Source organism: Struthio camelus, chromosome 1, assembly GCF_040807025.1.
Source record: "Struthio camelus isolate bStrCam1 chromosome 1, bStrCam1.hap1, whole genome shotgun sequence".
Classification (NCBI taxonomy): domain Eukaryota; kingdom Metazoa; phylum Chordata; class Aves; order Struthioniformes; family Struthionidae; genus Struthio; species Struthio camelus.
In genome coordinates, this window is record NC_090942.1 from 136,014,479 (window position 1) to 136,028,060 (window position 13,582).

The following is a 13,582-nucleotide window of genomic DNA, read 5'->3' on the forward strand; positions in this document are numbered from 1 at the left end:
TTCCCCCTGCTCCTATAATAAGTCTTCACTTTCTTTTTTTCTTTCCTGAAAGGTAATTTGCATGTGATAAAATCTTCCCTACTGTTTTTTTTTCCCCCGCTACTATTGCAAACCTTCATTTAAAAATGCTTGTTAAAATTATACATGTCAGCAATGGAAATATCATCCTTTTGTGTGACAAATTTGCAATCTTGTGTAGCACACAGTGATAATTATCCATACTAAATGTACTATATTACACTTGTTTTCCACATCTGAAGTAAAATGGTCACATGGGATCTTCTGCAGCTGGAGAAGTACAAAAGCAACGGCACAAAACATGTAAAGAGGTCCCTTAACTAAGCCCTATAGCTAAGCATGTCTTATTTTTCTCTAAGGCTTAGCCAGGAGTCCAAGAATAGTTTTATATTCATGGTAGCAGTGTGTTCAGTCAGGTGCATCTCAAAGGTGCCCACTATTAGCACAGCACCTCCCTGGGCAGCTCCATCCACGTCCGCACTACCGTTACACCTCTTTGGCCAAGCAGAAATGGCAGGGGGGTGTCCCAGTGCTCCTCAGACCTCCCCAGCTGGGGTGAAGCTTTGGGTGAATTTTGGCCTTTCCTTCTGCAAACCCCCTTGAGTGCTTTGTTCAGCACAGCGGCATTTTTGCCAGAAGCTCTGCTTACGGTCTTCACTTCCAGCTGGACAGAGATGGGGAGGGTTAGGGGCAGCCCAACCGGTACCATGTTAGCAAGGAACTTTTTGGGACTGGGAAGGCTCAGAGGACTGTAGGGAAGGGACTGACTCAGGTGGTTTGAAGTCTCTATTTCAATATGCCTGGCGCTGAAGACTCCCAACTATGAATGATGGCATTTGAATGGCATTTTATTTTGTGCACTGGCGTGTAAAGTGATAACTTAAGCTTCCCTTTATGCAAATAGGTGCAGCTGATTTTATATGCTGGAACTGGACACTGAAACTCCACTACATATTAAATATTTGCTAAATCTGTTTCTCAGCAAGTACTAATGATTTTTTGGTGGTTTTTTTATGCCAGTGCCATGTATTATTTCTTTTAAGCAGACAGAAAACAGAGCTGGAATATTTCAAGGACAAAAGCAATCTGTTGTCTGATATGAAACAGCTACCTTTGTTTACTAAATATCATTTTGATAAGTATGCAAGCAAAACCAATTTAAGTTAAGGTAACCTTTAAAGAAGAGAAATGAGCAAAGCATAATTCTTTGAAAGAACCACAATTTTATCATTATGGCAGAAGGTCAAGGTACAGAGAAATCTCTTCAGAAAGCAAAGCTAGAAACAGGTCTGCAATAACAACAGCAGAAAATAAGTTCTCCTTAACTAGAAAGGACTTTCTTTTCTTCCTAATTGCCACTTAAGGTCACCTGGCTCAAAAGAATTCTCTTTGAATGCAAATTCATTTGTTTCTAAATTGAATGCGTCTCTTTACAAATACTGCCAAATTTCCTCTTGACATGGATACATCCAGATTTGAAAACGGCAAACCCAAAATGTTTCCAAAAAAAATTTTTTTAAATAGAGATTTATGAATGAGGTGTTTCACCTAGACTGGCTTTACATAACTCTAAAATAACTTTCAGAAACTGCTGTCAGAGACTTTTTATAATCTTCTCCCTCCCTAATATATGAAGTTATTGAACTGCATAAAAGCAGTGATTTTTCAAAATTAACTAAAGGTGACCTATAATTATTCTTCAGCAACAGTAGCACATGGGGCTGCTCGGGCAACCATTTACACACATGGAGATATTCTCATGCACCTCAACAGCCACAGGAGAAGGCTGACAGTTAGTTCTAGATTTTAGCAGAAAGCAAACAATAAACTGATAATACCTGGCTTCTCAGGGTACTCAGTTCTCTCGAAGTGTTGGATACCTGATCTACAGTTCCTTTTAGTATCTGCCATGTGCACACTGCTGCATCTGCTTGCTATAGCACTGAAACACTTCCACTCAGATGCACTTAATTACCAATTCCTGAGAGAAATCAGTCATCAGTTTAAGACAACAACAGCACATACAGCTCCCAAGGGTAAGAAACATTATCACACAAAGTAGCAGCCTTCAAAGTCTAGTTTCTCAACAGCAAAAGCAGCACACAGCAGGAAGGACACACAACCCAAGGGCCAAGCTTTCCCTATACAATGACAACACAGCATTACTGTGAGCTACCTGTTGGTCATCTTTAGCCATATATTGTTTTTCTCCATGTCCTCTTCTTTTTCTATATGTATTTCTAATACCTTTCCCTTTTATTCCTCATTTCCACCTGTAAGAGGTTCCCTTGTGCACTACTTACCTGGGGTACTCTGTTCCCCAAAAGAAAGGCTTTTGCAGTTCTCCTGCTGGGAATCCTGTAATGGTAAAAAATGATAATAGTGAGTTCCCTAGTTCAGTATGGCTGTATCACAGTTGCAAGGCCCAGTGGCCTGGATTTTATAACTGTTTTTATTTTGTTTCAGAAGGTTCTGCAAGGCAAATTTTCCCTAGGATGGTACTTTCAGAATATAATAGAGAGGATCTTCGAAAAGAAGTGCAGATCCTCCCTCCTTCAGGACCACAATGGCAACAAGATACTATATTACAGGAACTTTGTATTTTCTTCAGTGGCTGCATGCATATTTGTCCATGTTTGTGTGTGTGTTCCTGTGAATAAACAGCCAGTGCTTCCGGTCAAAAAGGAAAACTACTTGATTGCCCCCAGATGTGTTGGCAGATCAGCAGAGGATATTTAGGCAAAACACACCAAGAGTTAAGAAACTGTTAACCTAGCGAGGCTCCGTGCAGCAAGGGACATATGGAAGTAATAAAATGCAAGCCTCAGGATAGTCTGTGAAAATCAGAGGTAAAGGAACAATTGGTCCTTGGGCACTCAGTAAATGATAGCTATAGGCTATCAAGGCTGGAAAGCCAGGCTAGCCACAGGAATCACCTGGCTGCTTCTGGTAAACTTACCAGTAGCTGAAAAACATCATTGGAAACACATTAGTGAGTGATGATCTGCTGATTGTGCACATACAGACCAAATTAGTTCCTTGAACTCAAAGTCCCAGGCCTACTTCTAATTCCTGGACTACATTTCAGTGCTGTGATTCTGAAGATAGCGGAGCTGAATGTGCTAACAGTTTAACAATCCAAATATTCCCTAAATAAAACAGATACCCTTGTGCAAAGTTTTCAAATGTTTGTCCTTCCAGGCACAAATGTGGAATCTCATGTCTAGCAACACAAATTCCCATAGACAAAGCAGTGGCTTACACCTGCTTTGAAGATTACCCAACATGGACCTCATCAACGAGGAACCCATTTCCCTTGGTGAGTCACTTGCTTTCCTAATAACCTTTGCTTTGGCTTTTGGGGTCTCCCCAAGAAAGCAACCAGTGATTCAGATCAAAATAAAAAATGAACTCAATTCAGTTTTCCATTGATAAACAGGAAATTGTCAGGCAAGATTTTTTTCATTTCCTTCCAAAGCCTCTAAAGAAAATATGCTGAGTGTGACGCAGCAAGTGGGTATATCCTCCTGGCCTACCCATCTGCTTTTTTTACTGCTCCTCCCTGGCTACCTTGACCATATATTTGGAACAGGTTTGCAAAAAGCATGATTTTCTAAAACTTATTTTCTGAGCTTTTTTCTCTTACTTCCGCAGATGGTTTTTCTTACTTAAAGCAAGTACCAACTGTATTTTTGGTGTTAAAAATGCAGTTGTACAAGTGTCAAGGACAACGTTTTGTTGATCTACTTCTCTTTGCCTCACAGCACATGCAGAAGGGTGCTCAGTATTCTCTGTGTGTGCTGTTAAACATCTCATTGTAATGGTACACTGATGAAAATTACTTGTTCGTATGGTAAGTTCTTCCTACAAGCCTGGATGAACTGAGAGAAGGACAGATCCCTCCATTAGGGCCTGGTCCAAAATCCACAGAGGCCAACAGAATTAACTCTGGGCTGGACTGTGGCACTTTGGTTGCTCACGGCTGTGTCCAGTCATATGTCAAATATCTCCAAGGATGGAGACTCCACAACCTCTCTGGGCAATCTGGTCCTGTGTTTGACCACCCTCACAGTGAAAAAATCTTTTGTTTCCATGGAATTTCCTGTATTTCCATTTGTGCCCAGTGCCTCTTGTTTTGTCACACTGGTGGCACCACTGAGAAGAGTCTGGCTCTGTCTTCTTTACTCTTCCCTGTCAAATATCTATACACATCCTGCGGCCCAGGATAGCATTGGCCTCCTCTGCCACAAGGGCACGCGTTCAACTTGTTGTCCCTCCAAGACCCCCAGGTCCTACTCTGCAAAGCTTCTCTCCAGCTGGTTGGCCCCACCCTGTACTTAGGGTGCATGGGGTTATTCCTCCCCAGGTGCAGATCATCCTTGACTGAACTTCATGATGTTCCTGTCAACCCATTTATCCAGCCTGTCAAGGTCCCTCTGAATGGCAGCACAACCACCTTGCGTTTCAACCACTTCTCCCACTTTTGTATCACCTCTGAACTTGCTGAGGGTGCACTCTGTCCCACTGCCCAGGTCACTGTTGGAGATGTTAAACAGTGTTCACCTGGGTATCAACCCCTGGGGAATAACTGCTAGTGACTGGCCTCTAGTTGGACTTCATGCCACTGATCACAACCCTTTCAGCCTGGCAATTCATCCAGTTTTCAGTCCACCTCACTGTCCACTTGTCCATACTTCATCAGTTTGTCTATGAGGATACAGTGTCAAAAAGCCTTGCTGAAGGCAAGACGCTCTCCCCTCACCCATCAAGCCCATTATCTCATTGCAGAAGGCTAGCAGGTTGGTCAAAGAAATAGTTTCCTGGAGGATTTGCCTCCCCAGGTATTCAGGTGAAGCTGACTGGCCTGTAGTTCCCTGGATCCTCCTTCTTGCCTTCTTGAAGATAGGAGTGACATTTGCTTTCTCCCAGACCTCAGGAACCTCCCCTGATTGCCATGACCTTTCAAAGATAATCAAGAGTGGCCTTGCAACAACATGGGCCAGCTCCCCCAGCACCTGTGGGTCCCATCAGGGCCCATGGACTTGTGTATGTCCAGTTTGTTCAAGTGTTCCCTGGCCTGATCCTCCTCCACCACGGGTAAGTCTTCCTTGCTCCAGACTTCCCCTCAGGGTCTCAGCGGCCTTTTCCATGTCCTTTGTCACCAAGGCCTCTGCCCCATTTTCCAGCAGGTCCACATTTTCCCTAGCCTTCCTTTTGCTGCTTATGTACATGTAGAAGCCTTTATTGCTGCCCTTTATGTGCCTTGACAGATTCAATTCCAGGAGGGCTTTAGCTTTCCTAACCCCATCGCTGTATGCTCAGAGAGTGTCTCTCTGCACATGGCAGACACATAATGCTTCTTAGGGCAAAAAGTCACTGTTACCTTAGATGCTTAAAAGGAAGCAAGTATTTATCTTCATTTATTTTGAAAATCCTTAGGAGCAAAGACACCCTACAAATTCTCCTTCATCCATACTTGCCACAGCAGCTTCCTCTGCCTCCCATGGGCCATGACAAATCTGCTGAACCTCCACCTCATTTGTCATATTGCTCTGCATGCTGGAGCACTTCACACAATGGAATGCACCTGGCTTACTTTAAATATTCAGCTCTGAATTTATGCTGATCTTGAAGCTCCAACAGCACTCTACTTACACAGGGCTACTTTTAACTTAACTGAAGGCATCTTGCTTCATTTTATCCATTATACCAGTTTTAACCCCCCTCTCCCACCAAGGTGCTATGAAGCTTGTTAAAGTATATTTAAAATTTGAAACAGTTTTTTTCTCTGCTTTTACAGTGGCTTTATTGCCACTAACGAATCCATTTGCCAGCTAATACCTTTACAGTATTATTGTGCACGTTTTACAGATGAATATGCTGAAATTCAAGGAATGCTGTTACTTGTCCAAACAGACACAAGAAATCACATTTCATCTGACTGTTCATAGAAACTGTGCAGACTTTCCCCATGACATTATTCTAATAATTGATGAAGTAAACTAAAAACAAATGAGATAGATAGCTTGCAGAATCATAGGAACATTTGGGGTTCAGGTCTAAATACAAATTCAAATTCTATAATTGAATTCCATTATTCATTTATATTGCATGGCATTTTTAACTAAGCAGGGCAAGATCTAGTGAAGCCTCATTCCAAGTCGGTGCATTTACAGTTTCCAATAATTAGCTGCTTTTTTCAAAGCAACTTCTGACAGGCTACTGAATCCAGCATGTAAATAGCAGGGGTGGGAGACAGCTATGCTAATTCTGTGATATACACGGTTCTCTGCTGGCTGTTTTATTGGCAGTTCTCAGATGTGTTTAAAAGCTGTAACCTGCTTTTCAAGTGTCATTGAATTAATTCAGATGGAGAGTTTTAAATGGATAAGATGTAAGCAGAAGACTAACTGCTGGTCAGTAAACAAAGGATTTACATAAAGAATTGAACATGAAGACTACTAGGCTGTCATTTAGTTATCTAAACACAGGAAGTAGGGCAGGATACAGTTGTTTAATATAACTCCACACACTTATGCGTGGACAACCGAATCTCTTCCATTGGAGATCCCTGTTTCAGCTCCAGAAGCCAGTCTAGAGAGGCAAAGGACTCCCTGCAAGTCCTGTCTCAGACCTGCCAGACATGAAGAGGCGTCTCAGGCGCTCTAGGGCATCCCAGATGACTTTCAGCACGTATATTTAGGTAATTAGAGTCAAACCCTCTGTGTCACCTGAATTTCACACTTAATTTCAAGTTTTATCCTGTGAGTACCGAGGATAAAAAAAAACATAAATTGTGAGGCACAGTAAGTGTTCCACACTACGCATGAGTTCCAACCTTTACTTTCAGAGTAGTAGTGAATAAATTCATTAATAGGTAAAGAGAAATTATCATCTTGCAGCAGAGGACTCGGCAGCCCTTGGCCCAAATCTTGGCTCAGTTTCCACCTCACCTGAAGAAAAGATCTTGTCTCTGGCTCTGGCTCTGGCTCCTGCTCGTAAAATAGAGCCCAGCATTTCCCAATCTTACTGGGGTGACGTGAAGAGAAACGCATGATTGTTTGTGAGTGGGCCAAGTAATACAATATGTTAGGGAACTAGAATACATGTTTTTACAAGATCCTTTAATCTTTATTTCAGAAAGGGAAACAGTTCTCTAGATTCCCTAGAGAAAAAGAAAAAGTCCTCCTATTTTATATATTTATAGATAACAATTTTAGGAAGAAGAAATAAAAAACAGACGCAAGGATCATGTATCACCTCATCAGTGACTGTAATCAAATAAAAGAGAACACTAGTCACTAGTAAATCGTGAAAGTTGAAAACCAGGGCTCACTTTAACACTCTTAAAACTTACTTAATAACAGGGCTTAGAAAACGTTCAGTCAGGGCCATTATGCTCATTAACCTCCCGGAAACTAATGGAGCACTTGAAACTACTTCATCAATAACCTGTCAATTACTTCAGTTCTTAAGGGAAGAGAAAGTGCCCCTACATACAGTCCCCTTGCCCTTCCTGAGACCACGACACCACGTGCTGTTTGCTGTCACTTGGTTCCTAGCTAGATAAGACTTTTCCCCTGCAATTCAAAGCATCAGTAAGCTGCCAGCATCAATATCTGCATGCCACTTTCTATAAAGATGATACTTACTGGCTAATATGGGCTCTCATCTGTGGTTTTCTATATGGATGATAATTCAAACATAATTTTTAAATTATGTTTTAAATTATATCCTCTTCCTGCAACATGTAATGAAGCTGTTCTCTAAAGAGGCCTCTTGACTTTCACTAGAGAACTGCAGTATAAGTACAAATGACTTAGAAGAAGCATAGGTATAAACTTACAGAGATAATATCAACAGTAGTTAATTACCCAATATATCTATTCAAGTTCACACCTGATGAGTGTGTTGCTCATATTTACTCTCTTCACTGTAAATTCACTCTTCATGACTGTTCACAACCCCAAAATGTTAGTTTTTTAAACGTATTCTAGAAACATATGTATTTACAGTTGGAAAGAAAATTAAATACATCAAACGTCTACTAAGCAGGTCTCTTCAACCCTTCACATATTCAAAGGCCAACATTTTAAATGCTGTAATGAAACAAAACCTTTTCTTCAACAGAAGCATAATAGCATGTCTTGGTTATCACTTGTATCTATTTGCAGCACATATTCATTGATTGCTCTAGAACTCATTAAAACAAACAGTCTTTGGGAAGGTGTTTTTGCGTTCCAGTGATCATAATTAAAAACATACTACTCGTACTGCTTTGATTATATGAAGTGTACTTAGATATCTTTGTAACATCTAAAGACATATACCTGTTGCCTTTGTTAAATACCTGCAACTGAAGGGAAATTAACTAGACAATTCTAAAAAAATCTTACAATTAGAACTGAAAAATGATTAACAATCTTTTTAAACATACACAGCTGTTAATCTAACATACTTTGAATTAACTGAACAACAAGGAAACAAAAAGAACACATGTATAAAATACATAAGGAGTAAACTTTTATAAGATAAATTATATGTACCATATTTTATAACTCTGCTCTTTGCAGCACATCTTATACATCTAGTTCCTTCTCTTTCAGAAATAAGCAAATTGATCGCCATTCCAGTTATCAATAACTTAGTAATGAAAATCAAGTGAAGTAATAAAGAGCAAACAAAAGGATGTTTGCACTGAAGCTCAGCAAAATCTGTAACAGTCTACTGCTCATGCAATTTTTGCTGTACTCTCCCAAATCTAACCGTTTTAAAAATCATCTAGTTTCTACTTTCTATTAGTTTCCACTTTCAGTGCAGAAAGACCTTTTCTTTTGAGTAACTGAGTAGTCACAATGCTATTAAAAACATTAACAACTTGCTCTTGTGTGGAGATTGCAGTTACTTGCAGGAAGATTGCAGTGATTTCTTCTTTAATTCTTATGTCAATGATGCAGACTAGTGATAGAAGAATTTGCATTTCTTTCATCAGGAACGCATCATAGACCTCACTGTGTTCTGTACACAAAAAAGCAAAGGCATCTTCCCAAAGTTCAGAAGTGATAGGGACACCTATGTTCTCCTTCACTTCCGCATGTACCTGATGATAGATCCTTTTCAGAATCCACAGTTCAAGGCAGAGATAATGCCTTTGTCTCTAAATTGTTTCAGGAAGGCTTCAATGACTAATTGAATTTGGAGTTGCTGGGGTTATTTTGATAATATCACACAGTACATTTCTGTTTTCAAATTGAATGATCTCAATTTTTAGAATTAACGTTGGAGTTAAGTTCTTTTCCAGTTAACGTAGAAGTGGCTTTCCAGAAACAATTTTCATTGCGCATTTTAAAATTCAGTTTTCTCAAATACCCCTCTTAGTAAACTCATTTACCAAAAGCAAAAATAGATGTGCCATGAACACACTAGAATCTTGTTTGCTTACTGAAAAGCAGGAGTGCTTGAGCGGACAACAAGTCTGCCTAGCTCATTCTTGTCTTCAGCAGTGACCAGTAGTAGACGCGTAGAGAAAGAGCATTAGGCAGGTGTGCAGTGATTCTTCTGCTAGAATACCTTTCCACCTTCCAGCAATTTGTAGCAGAGGAAGAGTTTATATCTATCTGCTCCTTTGTCCTTAATAGAACACCCTCCTTTTCCGATTATCTGTTAATATACCGACCAGTACTGAACCCTGTGGAATTCCTCTGGTAACCAACCCACCTATTGTGAAACAAATCATTTATTCCTAACTGACTTTCTCATCTTTAACCAGCCATTAATTTATGACAGGACCTTCTTTCTTGACCCCTGACAGCTTCCAATAGCCTTGGGAAAGAACCTCATCAAACGCGCTCTTTGGAACGAAGCATACTATATCAAGCATATTTGCATGCTTGCTGAATTTCAAACAGCTCTAATAGACTAGTGAAGCATGTTTTTTTTCCTCTACAAAGAAAAAAAAATCCAAGTTACATTGACTCTTCTCAATTACATCAAATGTTTATTCATTATCATCTTTGTTATAGTTGCTACCAATTTCCTTCATATAGGAGCCAGACTGAATTTTCTGCAGATATTTATATCTCTATATGTACTCTCAAAAAAAAAAAATTGACATTTACCACTTCTATTTTTCCTGTGCTAAGGCCAGTATAATTGATAAGCTACACACCAAAGCTGGCAGTGTGGCAATTTCTTCTCCTGAGGAGATATTATCTGGCTCTCGCCTCTGTCACAGTTCATTTTATGAATTTCTTCTAATGCATCTTCTTCTACTGACCCTAAACTTGAGATATTTCCTGGGACTTACCTGTCATAAGGGAAAGCTCTAGGATAAGAACCTTCCAAACTTTTTCAATGTGAATAATTATCTTTGTTTTATGCCTTATAGACTCTTTTTCCTTTTAGTGTATTTGAGAAAAGGTTTTATTAGTTCCTATGCTATCAGAAAGTTGCTCCTCAAAATCTTTGTTGACTTGCTGTACTACAGCGTTACTTTTAACTTGCTAGAGTCCATGCTCATTTCTCACTCTCAAATGACTTTCTGTTTTGTAGTATTTCTTTTTTCTGTTGTTCAACTAGGCCTTTAAAAAGGCCACAGTTTTTCTAGCATTTCACCAGCTCCTACAGAACTTACTATGAAGGGCTACCAAAAACACAGCTGTAAGCAGTATGGTAATAACTCCTTGGCACGAGATGTGCCCAGAGATAAGAGTACGCAGTAATGGGTACGCTTGGGCTCATGAAGCATAGTCTCACACAGTGCAGTTCTTTCCCAGCAGTATTAATGGAAGCTCAGTAGTAATGTGACAAAGATTTATCAGCAACTTCAGACCTGAGCACATTCCTCCCACGTCTAACAGGGGCCACTTCCCACATAAAGGTTTCATATTCACACCCAACAGTAGCAGATGACCATGCCTTTCTTTGTATCTTGCCTCTTAATGGTCATAATTTCTGGGTAAGACATTTGTACCTCTCTCTTTCAGGTATGAGAGGGTTTTGTTCAGAAAGATCCATGTAAAACCTTTTCTTCCTAAGAACAGTCTTAAAAGGACAGTGAACAGCACTATCCAGACTTCAAGGTCAAACACCAGCAGCGCAAGAAGGTCAGTAGTTATGATACAAAATACAATTGCCTCTATACCCATGACTAATTGGTTACGTATGATAGCTTTCTGCTTCGTGACACTGTTAGACACAGCAAGTGTGAAATTTAGCTTCAGTAACTCTAGCCTCTCGTTATAGCTTTCTTTAATGTGCCATATCAGAGATGCTATGAGAGCTGAATGCTGCTGAAACTTGAAAGGACACAATATTAAAGAAGACATAACAGCAACAGTTCTCATTTTTTGCCAGCTAAACTTTCTCTGCATTCACAATACATCTGAAAAAGCAGTGGTGCTTTGCGCTTAATTGAAGATGAAAAACTGCTGTCATTTTTCCACACCTACTTTAGAGTTCTGATCAATTCAATGAAATCTGTCTTAAGTGTTCACTCAGACAATCAACAAAAATGTGGTTGCTTAATGATGGTAGCCCATTAATTAAAGTGGTGCGGTCTTGTGCTTAGAACTAATTTTAATCAAAAACCTGCCTAATTATCATACTCACCTTACCAGTGAGCTCACTTAGTCATAAAATAAGTTAAGTGATTGATCTAGAGGCAAAAATTATTTACAGAAATAGGTAAGTGCAGATACCAGGATATAGGATTGACAGTTCTCTGCAACAATCTCTTCATCGTGATGCATTCATTTTGTCTCTTTCAAAAACTACTTCACTGTGTGATCAAAAGAGATTCAGGAAAATAAGGGGGAAGCACTTAGAAATTATTGACGAGCCTGTTCTTGGTGACCAAAATCGCAGAGGTTATAGCAGACAACCTTCCAGACCCTAACAGCACAGAGGAAAAAACGCTGATTTAGGTTGCAAAGCTAGTAAGGAGAAAGAAAAGTGCCTGTGTAAAGATAACACTATTATTCACTATTAGCCTTAGAAGTAAAGGTATTGACTTTTACAGTCAGTTAGGTTTCTGTGTAAAGTCCTGTTAAAGCAAATGGGAACTGAACATCCAAAACCATATACATCTTTAAAAAACTTGGTTGTTTTAGCTCATAAACCTCCAAACCAGGCATTATCTGGTTCTACTGTCTAAAAACAACCTGGAATTAAAATTAGTGTAAGACAGTTTACACTGTACTTACAGAATAACTTCAAACTATACAGCCAGGAACTTAAAGTTAATTACAGATACCTCTCCTTGTCCTTGAAGGTGAACGGCTTTGAACATATCTGTTGGAGAGCATTTCTTAGCTTTCCTGGTCTATATCACAGTCTCCTCATGTTTATTGATACATATTTATTAATGCAATAGGACTGAGCTACTACCACTTATAAAGAGTTACTGTATATTTATGGAGGTATGTGTGTGCATGTTTCTGCTACAGCAAACAGAAGATAGAAACATTAGTTTAAACTTTAAGGAGACAGATTTAAGCTAATGCATTATTTTCCACATTTGCAATGGACAGACACAGTTACTGCAGCTCAGCTGATGCTGCATAACTCATTGAACAACAGCAATTCAATTTTACATGAGCCCTTGCTTTTCCAGAACTATCCACTAAACTTAAGATGGATCATGCTGAATTACCATGTTTCTGAGCTTCTGATTTCCATCACATCTGATTTTCAGTCACAAACACGTGAACTGCACAGATATTATCTGTAGCTTGATACATACATTTTCCAAACACATACTTTAAAAGAAGGGTCAAAAGTCGGATACTCACTGATCTGATTGGTAGATGCACTATAAAAGGCATTGACAGTAGTTGGGCTCGTAAACCACCTGTAGTAAGGGCAGAAGAAAATCAGCTGTCAGTACACTTATGTATCTTTATGAAGACAACGAACAAAGATAAAAAGTTAACTCAGCGAAAAGCAACTAAAATTTAAAAGACATACGATACATAAACCTTTAATTATTTCTCCAATTCAAAATGTGCTATTTACACTTTCTGGACCATTGAAATCTATTGTTTAATGGCTTTATTTGAATGCATGTGAATTTAAATGCACATTGAAATGAATTTGAACAAGAGTAACTGTTAAGCTTCTTACTACATAATCTATTTTATTTTTAAGTGACTGAATGCGCTTGTGAGATCGGCCATGCTGACAGACTGAAGTACTGACTTCACCTAACAGAGAGGCAACACTAAGAGCAGCAGCAAAAACTCTCTTAGGTTTTGTTATACCTGTCTTTCAACCATGCGTGGAGAAACTACCTCTTGAAATTAGAGGAGAGCATTTTGAAATGAGTGAAGTGGCCTCAGTCTCTCTGCTGAATAACCACATGGACAATTAGGATGATTCCAGCGATATGAGTGGGTCCTATCTGGAAACCAAAATTAGAAATAAACAGTTTCATATTCTGTACCCTACTCAGTGAACACTGCTAATTTTATCAGTGTGTCCATAAACAAATGGACCTCTTGCATCACAAAACAAATTTTAAAAAGGAATATTGCCGTTCCATCTTATAGTTAGATTTCCAGTACAG

The 13,582-nt window shown here is 39.3% G+C and overlaps 1 protein-coding gene across 1 annotated transcript in view; it reads right to left on the reverse strand.

Annotated features, from left to right (window-relative positions):
- PHEX (phosphate regulating endopeptidase X-linked) overlaps positions 1-13,582 on the reverse strand; it is a 110,703-nt gene that overhangs the window by 15,966 nt on the left and 81,155 nt on the right. Inside the window, exons 16-17 of the mRNA XM_009665368.2 lie at positions 12,810-12,868; positions 2,322-2,376 (exon numbers count right to left, since the gene is read on the reverse strand). Of these exons, the coding sequence (XP_009663663.2) occupies positions 2,322-2,376; positions 12,810-12,868 (114 nt within the window). The remainder of the gene's footprint in view (positions 1-2,321; positions 2,377-12,809; positions 12,869-13,582) is intronic.